This window comes from Oncorhynchus masou, chromosome 23 (genome assembly GCF_036934945.1).
Source record: "Oncorhynchus masou masou isolate Uvic2021 chromosome 23, UVic_Omas_1.1, whole genome shotgun sequence".
NCBI classification, from domain to species: Eukaryota; Metazoa; Chordata; class Actinopteri; order Salmoniformes; family Salmonidae; genus Oncorhynchus; species Oncorhynchus masou.
Window position 1 is genome coordinate 13,895,646 of NC_088234.1, and position 15,079 is coordinate 13,910,724.

At 41.3% G+C, this 15,079-nt stretch overlaps 1 protein-coding gene across 1 annotated transcript; it reads left to right on the forward strand.

Annotated features, from left to right (window-relative positions):
• Positions 1 to 172: 172 nt before the first annotated feature.
• Positions 173 to 10,068, forward strand: mblac1 (metallo-beta-lactamase domain containing 1). The gene is made up of 2 exons (XM_064931207.1): positions 173 to 720; positions 927 to 10,068. The coding sequence occupies exons 1-2, from the start codon at positions 289 to 291 to the stop codon at positions 1,185 to 1,187; spliced, it is 693 nt and encodes a 230-aa protein (XP_064787279.1). The 5' UTR covers positions 173 to 288; the 3' UTR covers positions 1,188 to 10,068.
• The last annotated feature ends 5,011 nt before the right edge of the window (positions 10,069 to 15,079 follow it).

Consider the following 15,079-nt stretch of genomic DNA (forward strand, 5'->3'; position numbering starts at 1 on the left):
TAGGCAGATATAGGCTAAGAGTGTCGTCATGGTGCAAAGTTGCGTTACGCCAGCTGGCCTTAGACAATGTAATAGACGCTGCCGTCCAACAGATGGCGACAAAGCACTTTGCTGTGACAGCTGAACATTTTTCCAAACGACAATATTACACTTGTTCTTCTTGCCATACCGTAGAACTGGTACGAGCTGTCAACAACGTGTGTGGTTGTTAGTTACATGTATTGATACTTGTAGTTAATCGATAAAAAACGGATTCTGTAGCTAGCAAACATCTATTATTGAGCAGAGATGGAAGCGACTGAAACAAATTATGCATGTAACAGTAGTGAGTTTAGAAGAAGCGAGTTATCAGACACAGAACTCGAGATTGTGGGACAACCCTACTCCATCTCGGTGCTCAAAGTAGGCTATTGTCTGTCCGAACAGGACGGTTCTTTTCGAGCAGACGGGACTATCACTCTTCTAACGGGACCTAGAACTATTCTAGTAGACACCGGAGGACCGTGGGACCGGGACTTTCTAGTGAAACGGCTGAAGGATAAGCGATTAGACCCGGCTGATATCAGCTTGGTGGTGGGGACACATGGCCACTCGGACCATGTTGGTAATCTGGGGCTGTTTCCAGGGGCAACAATAGTTGTGGGGTGTGACATCAGTGAGGGGGATAGGTACCTTCCGAACCAGCTGTCTGAGGGGCAACCCTATCCTATTGATGAACATGTGAGTCTGAAACTCTTCCTTTGTTCAACCCAACTCAGTGTAATCATATTCAAGTGTGTGTGTGTGTGTGTGTGTGTAACAGCCATATTCAATGATTTTCCATTCATATTCACCAGCACTTTACAGTGCATCATTATCATGTTACAATAGGTACTGCCTACCACAGTACTCTGAACCTCATTGCAATACCTTAATTTCTCCACCAGGTATCAATAGTACCCACTCCAGGCCACACAGGGCGTGATGTGAGCCTTCTTGTGAAGGGAACCACAATGGGCACGGTGCTTGTTGCCGGGGACCTATTTGAGCGTTGCACTGATGACGACAGTTGGAGAGAACTGAGTGAGAATCCTGCCGTTCAGGAGGCCAGCCGACAGGAGGCGCTACGCACCTCTGATGTCATCATCCCAGGACACGGGTTGCCATTCAGGATCCACAGGGAGGAGGTGGATGGACGCTCCGGGTAGAAACTGCCCTGTTAGGCCCTTAGGCATAGATCAGTTTTAGCCTTCCTCTCTCTAACCGTAGCAATGTGGGGGAAGAAGTGCAAAACCTTAGATCAGTGGTTAGATGTAACCACTGATGTGTACAGTGCATTCAGAAAGTATTCAGACCCCTTCCCTTTTTCCACATTTTGTTACGTTACAGCCTTATTATAAAATGGATTTAAAAAATATTTAAAAAATCTCATCAATCTACACGCAATACCCCAAAATGACATCACGATACTCTATAATGACAAAGCAAAAACAGGTTTTTAGACATTTTAGCGAATTGTTTGTAGAGCTCTGTGACAGGTTTGTGTCGAGGCACAAATCTGTGGAAGGGTACAAAAACATTTCTGCTGCATTAAAGGTCCGCAAGAACACAGTGGCCTCCGTCATTCTTAAATGGAAGAAGTTTGGTACCACCAAGACTTCCTAGAGCTGGCCGCCTGGCCAAACTGAGCAATCTGGGGAGAAGGGCCTTGGTCAGGGTGGTGACCAAGAACCCAATTGTCACTCTGACAGAGCTCCAGTTCCTCTGTGTAGATGAGAGAACCTTCCAGAAGGACCACCATCTCTGCAGCACTTCACCAATCAGGCAATTATGGTAGAGTGGCCAGACAGAAGCCACTCCTCAGTAAAAGTCACATAACAGCCCGCTTGGAATTTGCGCAAAGGCACCTAAATGACTCTTAGACAATGTGAAACAAGATTCTCTGGTCTGATGAAACCATGATTTAACTCTTTGCCCTGAATGCCAAGCGTCATGTCTGGATGAAACCTGGCACCATTCCTACGGTGAAGCACGGTGGAGGCAGCATCATGCTGTGGGGATGTATTTCAGGCACTGGGAGACTAGTCAGGATTGAGGGAAAGATGAACCGAGCAAAGTGCATAGAGATCCTTGATGAAAACCTGCTCCAGACCGCTCAGGACCTCAGACTGGGGCGATGGTTCACCTTCCAATAGGACAACGACCCTAAGCACACAGCCAAGACAATGCAGGACATGTCTCTGAATGTTCTTGAGTGGCCGAGCCAGAGCCCGGACTTGAACCTGAGTAAAGGGTCTGAATACTTACAGTACAAATCAAAAGTTTGGACACACCTATTCATTCAAGGGTTTTTCTTTATTTGTAAAAATTTTTACATTTTAGAATAATAGTGAAGACATCAAAACTATGAAATAACACATGGAATCATGTAGTAACCAAAAAACTGTTAAACAGATCCAAATTTGTTTTATATTTCAGATTCTTCGAAATAGCCACCCTTTGGCTTGATGACAGCTTTGCACACTCTTGGGATTCTCTCAACTAGCTTCATGAGGTAGTCACCTGGAAGGCATTTCAATTAATAAGTGTGCCTTGTTAAAAGTTCATTTGTAGAATTTCTTTCCTTAAAACCTTTTGTGACTAGGGGGCAGTATTTTCATTTTTGGAAAAAAAAACATTCCCGTAGTAAACAGGATATTTTGTCAGGACAAGATGCTAGAATATGCATATAATTGACAGCTTAGGATAGAAAACACTCTAAAGTTTCCAAAACTGTAAAAATATTGTCTGTGAGTATAACAGAACTGATGTTGCAGGCGAAAGCCTGAGAAAAATCCAATCCAGAAGTGCCTCATGTTTTGAAAGCGCTGCGTTCCAATGTGTCCCTATTGAGCAGTGAATGGGCTATCAACCAGATTACTCTTTTTCCGTATTCCCGAAGGTGTCTACAGCATTGTGACGTAGTTTTACGCATTTATGTTGAAGAATACCCGTAGGCGGCTACATTGCGCAAGTGGTCACCTGATGCTCCCAGAGAGATTCTCGCGTAAAATACAGAGGTAGCCATTACTCCAATCGGTCCTACTGAAAAACTAATTGTCCCGATGGATATATTATCGAATAGATATTTGAAAACACCTTAAGGATTGAGTATAAACAACGTTTGCCATGTTTCTGTCAATATTATGGAGTTCATTTTGAATATTTTTCAGCGTTTTCGTGACTGCAATTTCCGGACGATTTCTCAGCCAAACGTGAAGAACAAACGGAGCTATTTCGCCTACAAAAATAATATTTTTGGAAAAAAGGTACATTTGCTATCTAACTGGGAGTCTCGTGAGTGAAAACATCCGAAGCTCATCAAAGGTAAACGATTTAATTTGATTGCTTTTCTGATTTCCGTGACCAAGTTACCTGCTGCTAGCTGGACAAAATGCCCATAAACTTACACAAATGCTTGTCTAGCTTTGGCTGTAAAGCATATTGTGAAAATCTGAGATGACAGGGTGATTAACAAAAGGCTAAGCTGTCTCAATATATTTCACTTGTGATTTTCATGAATAGGAATATTTTCTAGGAATATTTATGTCCGTTGCGTTATGCTAATTAGTGTCAGTCGATGATTACGCTCCCTCATGCGGGATGGGGAGTCACTAGAGGTTAAATACTTAACCCAAGTCTACCATAATTAAAACTTATTCTTGCTAATTTTATAACCTTATTCAACAACAACCTATAATAATACTATTATATCAATTTCACAGCCTTGTTGTGTTACTCTTCTCACAAAAATATAATCTGCATACAACAACAGCTAAGGGAAAATAAAACTTAGCTAGGTTACTAAACATTACTTAAGCCAAAATAGTCATCAGTATTACAAATCACCTTCAATTCATTATCCCAATGGCTTTCCCATGATGCTGATCAAACCACAATGGAAAGTCATGATAGAGGTCATAGGTCATACAAACCCTTCAAAGAAGTGTTTCTTACTATATTAGACAAATTAAAGAAAAAACGTCTAACATTTTCTACATGTTGTATCCCAGGTTCCCAGAACGTTCCTTTATCAAAATAATTCACTTTTTAAATTAGAACTCAGAAAATAAAACTTCTAAAATGTCATGTGTGTGCGTGCCCCTTTAAGATATCGTGGCACTAAGACAAATGGAAATCTCACCAAACCCAAAGGAAATAGAACACACCAATCCAAAACATAGTATTTTTAAAATATCAACAAATAGTTATACACTTTTTGTTGTGTGTGGGTATTTGCAAACCCTAGGTTAAAAACAAACAAAACATTTCCAGGCCTTTTCAATTTGGTTGTTTTTATCTCACGCACCCAAGATTATATCGCCAGGAAACATTCCAAGGAGAGAGAGAACAACTGATGCCCCTGAGACAAATGTCTATGTATCAGTGGAAGAGCTCCAGGTGGTATCCAATTTTAAGTACCACGGCATCATACTTGATTCCAACCTCTCTTTTAAAAAGCAAATGAAAAAGGTAACTCAAATAACCAAATTCAACCTAGCTAATTTCCAAAACATATGAAATTGTTTGACTACAGAAGTAAAAAACTGTACTTCAAATCTATGATACTCCCCCACTTAGCATACTACCTGACCAGTTTACAACATTAAAACCCATTCAGTCTGTGCAAACAGGCTCTCAAAGTGCTTGATAGGAAGCCCAATAGCTACATTCTCAATAGCATGAGCTCCTGCGTTGGAAAAAATATTGTGCAATACACTGACGCATGACTTGTATTCAAGATTCTACATGTCCAGGCTTTAAAAATAACATGTAAATCGCCAAATTTATAAAATACATCAGTCAACCCTTTTAGACTAAACAACATATTTCGGTGGGCACAACTCTATCGCAATTACCTATCAGCTTATTATTAGAATGCATTAGATTTAGGTAACTGTCTCGTCTTTGATTGTTATTTAAATACAACTCCATTCTCAATATGTTATTTCAGCAGACCATTTAGGCAACAGACAACGTATTACATTGAAATCGCCTCGCTATTATTTTGAATGAATTAGTCTTTCAATTTAAACTTAACAAGCTATTAAAACATTCAGTTTTTATCTTAAACAAACACTGGCGACCGTGTCTTTCCAGGCAAAACATACCAATAGTTGAATTACAATCAGAAACGTGGATTTTAGTCAATAGGTGCATAGGCTGGGAAATGAACCCGGACCTCCCACATGGCAGGCGAGACCACTGAACCACCAAAGCTTTCTATAATTGTCTGTAGTCGTAAAATCAGGCATGTACTTCCGAGACAATTCCCAGAAAATAGCCCGAATTTAAAGGTCCAAGCATTTCTCCGGGCGATGATTCTCATTACTCTCGCTCTCATTGTCTCTGTCTCTCTCTCTTTCTCTCCCGATTGTCGCGCCTGTCCTTCCCCTTATGTTTGCAGTTTTGGTGGTAGTGTCCTACTCGGTCACAATGTTTACAGGGAGCCTTACACTACCGGGCGAGATGTTCTGTCTTATCGCAGTTGAAACACTTTCTATTGTCTGATCCTGTCCATTTTTTCCATTCTCTTTTAGGTCCCTTCCCCTTAAAGCCTCCTTTATGCTTATCTACAATTACCCCGATAGTTACTATTAGATACTGATCTCCTTTCCGTTCTTTCTTTTCTAACTTTGTCACTCTCTATCTCCTTCTCAGAATTTAGGAATACTTACTATTGTGACTTTTGATAAGTTATTAGGTCTCACACGCACATCATTTTCCCCCTGCTGATATCCTTCTTGAAACTGTCTCTCTTTCTCTACACTTGCCTTCTTTGCCGGGCTTCAGACAGCCACACCCTGGCTGTATCTAACCCTCAACCTGCTGTTTCCCTTGATACTTTACACACGTCTTGTGTATCTGCTTTATCATTCATTCTCATTTTTCTACATCAAAACGTCCATCAAATTCATACTTCTTTCTCCATTTTGGACCATAATATACATTTATTTTGTCCTTTGACTCCATATATCTCTCATCCCCGGTTAATCCCAGGACCTCCTTTGAGGATCTGCCACCCATAGTATCCTCTATTGGTTTTTAGAAATTTCTCCAATACGGTATAGGGTTATATGGTTGTTATTTACCTACCTGCGTTATTAGAATAATCCTAAACCCTTTTTAATTGGATTTCTATCTGTTAACTATTTTAATGTATCTCTACACAAATACATAACAAGTTCAACCCTAGGGGGATTTCTATCTGTTAATTATTTTAACCTCTCTGGGATATGTGGGACGCTAGTGCAAATCATGCCTTACCTTTGACGAGCTTCTTTTGTTGGCACTCCAATATGTCCCATAAACATCACAAATGGTCCTTTTGTTTGATTCATTCCGTCGATTATATGTCCAAAATGTCCATTTATTTGGCGCATTTGATCCAGAAAAACACCGGTTCCAACTTGCACAACGTGACTACAAAGTATCTCAAAGGTTACCTGTCAACTCTTCCAAAACATTTCAAACTACTTTTGTAAAACAACTTTCTTTTTTTTTTAAAGTAAATAATCGATAAAATTGAAGACGGGATGATCTGTGTTCAATACAGGAAGAAAACAAACTGACGCTACCTTTCTGGTCACGCACCTCTATCTAACAGTACACTTCAAGTGACCCTCGTTCAAGATGGTCGTACTTCTTCATTACACAAAGGAAAAACGAAACCAATTTCTAAAGACTGGTGACATCCAGTGGAAGCGGTAGGAACTGCAAGAAGGTCCCTTAGAAATCTGGATTCCCAATGAAACCCCATTGAAAAGAGAGTGACCTCAAAAACAAAAATCTGAATGGTTTGACCTCGGGGTTTCGCCTTCTACATAAGTTCTGTTATACTCACAGACTTGATTCAAAGTGTTTTCTATCCAAATATACTAATAATATGAATATCTTATCTTCTGGGGATGAGTAGTAGGCAGTTGAATTTGGGCATGCATTTCATCCAGACATGAAAATACTGCCCCGTCACCAATAAGTTAATGTATCTCTACACCAATACTCAACAAGTTCAATCCTAGCGGAATTTCTATCTGTTAATTATCTTAATGTATCTCTACACCAATACTCAACAAGTTCAATCCTAGCGGAATTTCTATCTGTTAATTATCTTAATGTATCTCTACACCAATACTCAACAAGTTCATCCTCCGCTGTATACTTTTAACAGTCTTTGACTATCTCGATACCAGGTAGTTTCTTTTGGTAATGGCCTTAACTACCATTAATTATTTCGGACCCGTCCCCTTGTTTCCCCGATCTGTTACCCAGTGCCGCCAACACTAACATAGATACTTTTGTATTTAAACATTAGATTATATGGACGGTATACCCGATACAAATCTTACTTACTGTTGTTTTACAGTTACAATTCTCCCTCACATTTATCTTGACCAATGCTTTATAGGAATTTAATCCAGTCCATTCTAAGTAAATTTTTAGTACGTTTAGAATTTAACCCCAAACTAATGAATACAGATTACGGACCTTATCTTGCAGCTAAGAATTCAATGTAGGTTGGATCTCGTCACCGTTTCTGTCGTGTACCAGTTCGCCACCGGCCTGTAAAGAACCCTCAGAATGGGGCCAGGTCTACCCGTGCACGGTTTTCAGCACATTTTCGGGCAGACGAAAATTCCAAATAGTATCCGTAAAGTTCGTAGAAACATGTCAAACGATTTTTATAATCAATCCTCAGGTTGTTTTTACAATAAATAAATGATAATATTTCAACCGGACCATATCTTTTTCAATAGGAGAGAGAGAGAAAATGTCTGCTCCAAGCTGTTGTGCATGCAAAACTCTGCTGGCACCCAGCCACCCACTGACGCGATGTGATCGTTCTCGCTCATTTTTCAGAATAAAAGGCTGAAACTATGTCTGAAGACTGTTCACACCATGTGGAAGCCATAGAGAAATGAATCTGGTTGATATCCTTTTAAATGGAGGGAAGGCATGCAATGGAACAGGGAGCTTTCAAAATAAGAGGCACTTCCAAGTTGGATTTTCCTCAGGTTTTCGCCTACAATATCAGTTATGTTATTCTCACAGACAATATTTTGACAGTTTTGGAAACTTTAGTGTTTTCTATCCTAATCTGACAGTTATATGCATATTCTAGCTTCTATTTTGGGTGCGTTGTTCATCCAAACATCAAAATACTGCACCCTACACTCAACAGGTTAATGAAGGAAACTCCAATACCCCTTTGAGTTTAACTAAATCTGAGGACTGCCCATGAGCCCAGTTCGGACAGCCTTTTTCTGCTCTCCCGAATAAAACCCCCACTTTGAGAATTTCTCAACAGACCATGTTTCCCTCAATTACGAGAGGACAAAGGTTGTAGACCAGCTTACCTTGATAACGAGAGGGCCAAGGTTTGAGTAGATGGCTGAATCTTTTAACCATACCACATGGTTAAACTCTTAGACTATCGATACCGACAGAATAAGAACAAGTCTTTGATATTAATTACTAGTCTGCAGCTAGGAATTCGGTATCATTGAACGCAAAGACCGACAACCGCTGAAACATCTATCCATAACAACATGAATGAATGTCACTCTGAACTATCCATTCTAACCACAACAGAGAGGGCGGACAAACTGTCCAATAGAAACAAACTTTTCAACAGAGACCCCGATGACACACTGAGCATAAATATATATATTGATTGCAATTGTTCCCGAATGAGTGAGCATTCATGTGCAAAGGATTAGTATTTCAATTGTTATAATTATCAACTGTGTCTTATCTCATTCGACCCCTACTTCCCTTTTGTACACCAAGCCGCGATGCCGGTTTATCCCACTTGGGAAACCCCGTTGTCATTTCCTTGTAACTATCTACTGTTTGTTTATGCATTTCTGTGAATTACTTAGTTAGTAAATAAATTATTTAAGACAATTGATGTATGGATGACTCATAGGGAAAACTGGGTTTGTTCAGATAACCAAGAATTTACAACGTTTGGTATGAGACTAAGGTAAATTATAATTCATTAATTCAAAGACTAATTGATCAGATACAAAAATATCTGAAGAGTTATATTAGGAAAATTATAACTTTGTAATCTGAATATTTTCCTTGGTTCCCCGACATTTGCCTGATTAGTTAATTACAGAGAATCTTTGATAAAAACTAAGTCTTCAGTTAATGATAGTAAAGACACGACACTACTTATTATTACTATTATTATTAGTACTACTACAACTTTTACTACTACTATTGCTACAATTACTACTACTATTGCTACAATTACTACTAGCCAATTTCGTGGTATCCAATTGTTGTAGTAGCTACTATCTTGTCTCATCGCTACAACTCCTGTACGGGCTCGGGAGAGACGAAGGTTGAAAGTCATGTGATACACAACCCAATCAGCCGCACTGCTTCTTAACACGGCGCACATCCAACCCGGAAGCCAGCCGCACCAAGAGGAAACACCATGTACCTGACTCCTCGCGCCACAGGAGTCACTGGTGCGCGATGAGACAAGGACATCCCTCCCGATTGTGCGTTGCCTGATGGACCTCCCGGTCTCCCGGTCGCGGCCGGTTACGACGGAGCCTGGGCGCGAACCCAGGGTCTCTGATGGCACAGCTGGCGCTGCTGTACAGCGCCCTTAACCACTGCGCCACCCGGGAGGACCTAAGTCGTTGTATTTTAAGTCTTAAAATCAAAGCTAAGATGTTTTTTGGTTGGAATTGCAGTATGTATTTAGTTTGTGAATTTAGACATGAGCTAGAAACTTTGACAGACTGGTTTCGCTTCGTCTCGTGGCTATAAACACACACAGCCATGTTACAAATGTCACAACACCTGGCCTCATGTACTTTTGGTTAATTCAAGTTATTAATAAATATACCTTGTGTCCTATCTGCCATCACCTTTACTGTCCCACATGCATTACCTAACCAAACCACACCCAGTCTCTAGTTCCAATTTCATAGAGCTGGAGTATCTACCTGTACAAAGATCACTGCACCACATCAACAACGACCTTCAACAAAGATAATAGGGGGCTATTTGGGTAGCAGTACTGGTCAAATGTAGTGCACCATAAAGCGAATAGGGTGCTATTTGGCTTTACATCCATAAACAGTGTTTTCCTGTGTTGCGAAGACGAGAGTGTGGTTAAAACACTGCTGTTCACGCTCCCAGGTGATATCTGGTGAAGACCTAAGGATGGAAACGTTGTGTCGATAAGATCACCTGGGAGCGTGCAGCGTTTTCCTTTTTATTTTTCAAGAGTTCACAGAGAACTACAGCACCTGCAAAAAAAAAGTACCTGGATGTGCATTTGTTCTTCAGCTTCTGGTGACTAACGTAAATGTGCAGATATGTCAGGTGTTTAAAAGTGGCCATAAAGAGTGACATTTGACAGTTTCTGTCTGTTACCATGGTACAATGTTATTACATATTGTAGTGACCTTAACTAATTGATGTCACCAGTCAGGCCAAAACAGGCAAACATTTCAGACAGCCTTTCAAAATAGCTCTAACACTAGGGCATTAGCATCACTTTCACATCTTCACAGTATTATTCCAACTTCATAGTGTAGAAATATACACTCAGTGGCCATTTTATTAGGTACACCCATCTAGCACTGGGACCCCTGTTTGCCTCCAGAACAGCCTGAATTATTTGGGGCGTGGAAGGCAGGATAGGATGAGTCCATGGACTAATGCTTCTTACGCCAAATCCTGACTCAGTATGACGCAACAGGAACCAGGATTTGCCAGACCAGCAATGTTTTTCCACTCTTCAATGGTCCAGTGTTGGTGATCTGGAGACGCTTTTTCTTGTTTTTAGCTGATAGTGGAGCCCGATGTGGTCCACAGGAGGTTGGTGGCACCTTAATTGGAGAGGACGGGCTTGTGGTAATGGCTGAAGCGGAAAAGTGGAACGGTATCAAATGCATCAAACACATGGTTTCCATGTTTCACAATCTCTGGCGGCGAGGAGACTGAACCCTCGCCAGGCAAGGTGGGCTACGTTCTTTAGCCGTTTTGTTTTCACCCTATCCTACAGACCAGGTTCCCAGAACGCTAAGGCAGACGCACTATCCCGGATATATGACACAGAGGAGCGGTCCATGGATCACACTCCCCTACTTCCGGCCTCTTGCCTGGTGGCACCGGTGGTGTGGGAGCTGGACGCGGACATTGAGCGGGCGTCACGTGCAGAGCCCACTCCTCCCCAGTGTCCAGCTGGGCGCCTGTATGTTCCGTCTGCTGTCTGCGACCGTTTGATCTATTGGGCCCACACGTCACCCTCCTCTGGTCACCCTGGCATCGGTCTGATGGTGCGTTGCCTTAGTGGGAAGTGCTGGTGGCCCACCTTGGCCAAGGACGTGAGGGATTATGTTTCCTCCTGCTTGGTGTGCGCCCAGTGCAAGGCTCCCAGGCACCTGCCCAGAGGGAAATTACAACCCCTTCCCGTTCCACAACGGCCATGGTTGCACCTGTCGGTGGACTTCCTCACAGGGCAACACCACGATACTGGTCGTTGTGGAACGGTTTTCTAAGTCCTGCCATCTCCTCCCTTTGCCCGGTCTCCCTACGGCCCTACAGACTGTGGAGGCCCTGTTCACTCATGTCTTCCGGCACTATGTAATTACATAATTTCCCTTTAGTGTGGGTTTGTGTTAAAACACATGCTAGCTTTACAGAGTTCTCTATAGGTATGTGTGTGTATACTCTAACTGATGGAATGGGTGTGGATGCTAATTGGATTATAGATTAACAGGATAGCTCTATACTGTATGACTCACTGTGTGTGTGTGTGAGTCCAATCACTGTACTGACAGGAGAGTGAAGATCAAAGGTTATTTCAAGGTTTTGATTTCAGTCACAAAAACGTTACCAAAGACCAACTATGTCATAACTTTGTCATAATTTCAGTTAGGATGACAGCTATAACAATGTTGTTCAATAATTATAAGATGAATTTGTTTGCTTTGTAAAATGTATAGTGTTGAAGATTTTTGTACAGTATTTATTCAAATAGCTGTTCAACTACAAAAGGGACATTTTGATCATTCCAGGCACATGATCTGTAACCTGAATTTCTGATGTGCATTTATGTTAGAAATCAGCGTATATGCCTAGGTGTTGAATATACATGTTCCCATGGAGACAGCAACCTTACCTTGGTCTCTCTTGACCTCTTGGTTGGCCAATCCAAGCGGACTATTATGTGTTCAGATGGTGACGAAACATAAATATGTACAAAAAGGCAAAATATCCAGTAATAGACACCATAAGACATTACATTAAAATTAAATAGTTATATTTAGGAAAGACATAAAGAGACAACAAAAATACTATTTACACACTATTCATATACTGTTTTCATATTGTTACATAGAGAACAGTTAAATAAGAGCTTTAGAAAGAGGAGAGGCACTGTGATGCAATATGGTTTTTTATATGTTTTTTCAAGTTAAACCTGAGTAACCTCTAGTGACAGAGCATTCCACGATGATATGGCTCCATACATAACTGAGTAACCTCTAGTGACAGAGCATTCCACGATGATATGGCTCCATACATAACTGAGTAACCTCTAGTGACAGAGCATTCCATGATGATATGGCTCCATACATAACTGAGTAACCTCTAGTGACAGAGCATTCCATGATGATATGGCTCCATACATAACTGAGTAACCTCTAGTGACAGAGCATTCCATGATGATATGGCTCCATACATAACTGAGTAACCTCTAGTGACAGAGCATTCCACGATGATATGGCTCCATACATAACTGAGTAACCTCTAGTGACAGAGCATTCCACGATGATATGGCTCCATACATAACTGAGTAACCTCTAGTGACAGAGCATTCCACGATGATATGGCTCCATACATAACTGAGTAACCTCTAGTGACAGAGCATTCCACGATGATATGGCTCCATACATAACTGAGTAACCTCTAGTGGCAGAGCATTCCACGATGATATGGCTCCATACATAACTGAGTAACCTCTAGTGACAGAGCATTCCATGATGATATGGCTCCATACATAACTGAGTAACCTCTAGTGACAGAGCATTCCACGATGATATGGCTCCATACATAACTGAGTAACCTCTAGTGACAGAGCATTCCACGATGATATGGCTCCATACATAACTGAGTAACCTCTAGTGACAGAGCATTCCACGATGATATGGCTCCATACATAACTGAGTAACCTCTAGTGACAGAGCATTCCACGATGATATGGCTCCATACATAACTGAGTAACCTCTAGTGGCAGAGAATTCCACAATGATATGGCTCCATACATAACTGAGTAACCTCTAGTGACAGAGCATTCCACGATGATATGGCTCCATACATAACTGAGTAACCTCTAGTGACAGAGCATTCCATGATGATATGGCTCCATACATAACTGAGTAACCTCTAGTGGCAGAGCATTCCACGATGATATGGCTCTATACATAACTGAGTAACCTCTAGTGACAGAGCATTCCATGATGATATGGCTCTTTACATAACTGAGTAACCTCTAGTGGCAGAGCATTCCACGATGATATGGCTCCATACATAACTGAGTAACCTCTAGTGACAGAGCATTCCACGATGATATGGCTCCATACATAACTGAGTAACCTCTAGTGACAGAGCATTCCACGATGATATGGCTCCATACATAACTGAGTAACCTCTAGTGGCAGAGCATTCCATGATGATATGGCTCCATACATAACTGAGTAACCTCTAGTGACAGAGCATTCCACGATGATATGGCTCCATACATAACTGAGTAACCTCTAGTGACAGAGCATTCCACGATGATATGGCTCCATACATAACTGAGTAACCTCTAGTGACAGAGCATTCCACGATGATATGGCTCCATACATAACTGAGTAACCTCTAGTGACAGAGCATTCCACAATGATATGGCTCCATACATAACTGAGTAACCTCTAGTGACAGAGCATTCCACGATGACATGGCTCTATACATAACTGAGTAACCTCTAGTGACAGAGCATTCCACGATGACATCGCTCCATACATAACTGAGCGACACATTAAATCTGTTTTTGGTTTGGTTACCGTGAGGTATAGTGGCGTGTCTGGTGAGGTATGTATGTCTGTTTGAAGTGTATGCAAATAGATTATACACGTGGTTAGTCATTTTCAGCGCAGAACTAAGACGAGAAGAGAAGTAGTCAATTTCTCCTCAACCCTCAACCATGAAAGACTATCATGTTGTTGATGTTCGTTCTGTGTTTGTAGCTCAGGGCAGGGCGTTCTGCTTTGTTATGAGGCAGCTGCAGCTTTTCTAGGTCTTTCTTTGCTGCACCTGACCATATTACTGTAATCAAGATGGGACAAGAAAAAAGCCTGAACAACATCCCGAGCCGACTAGGTGCAACCCTAATGGCTGGTTCTGGATAAGATGACGCTGGTTCTGGATAAATGACGAACATGTACATGTAACTAGTACAGTTGATTTTTGTGTCACAGCATATTTTTATAACAGACATACCTCTCCCCATCTTCACAACTATTTTGTCCATACGACTTGAACATGATTACTGACCATCCAATGTAACTCCTATTAGTTCAGCTTCTTTAACCTGTTCAATAGTCACACCCTTTATACACAACGCCAGTTGAGGTCTAGGTCTGGGTGAATGGTTCCAAATAGTTCAATGGTTCTAAAAAGTACACCGTGAGGGAATATGCAGTAGTTCTGCACATAGGATGGAAATGTGGGCCGAGTGAAAGGTGACTGATAGAGAGAGAGAGAGAGACTGATAGGTGACTGATCGCATGATGGGGTTCCAAGGAAGAGCGAGAGAAAGAAAGAGGGATGTATAAAGAGAGAAAGATGGATAGAGAGAGATTGATAGCAGCATGGACAGCACCTCTTTACAACCTCCTATAAAAACCCTTATCATTGGTGCTTCATTTACAAAACTAGCGGTCGGGAACTTGTCAGAGAGTGGGAACAGGGCTGAACCTCTCTGGCAGTACTCCTGGAATCTTGTTACATTGATTAGATTGTTTGTTTGTTTGTTTGTTTTGTT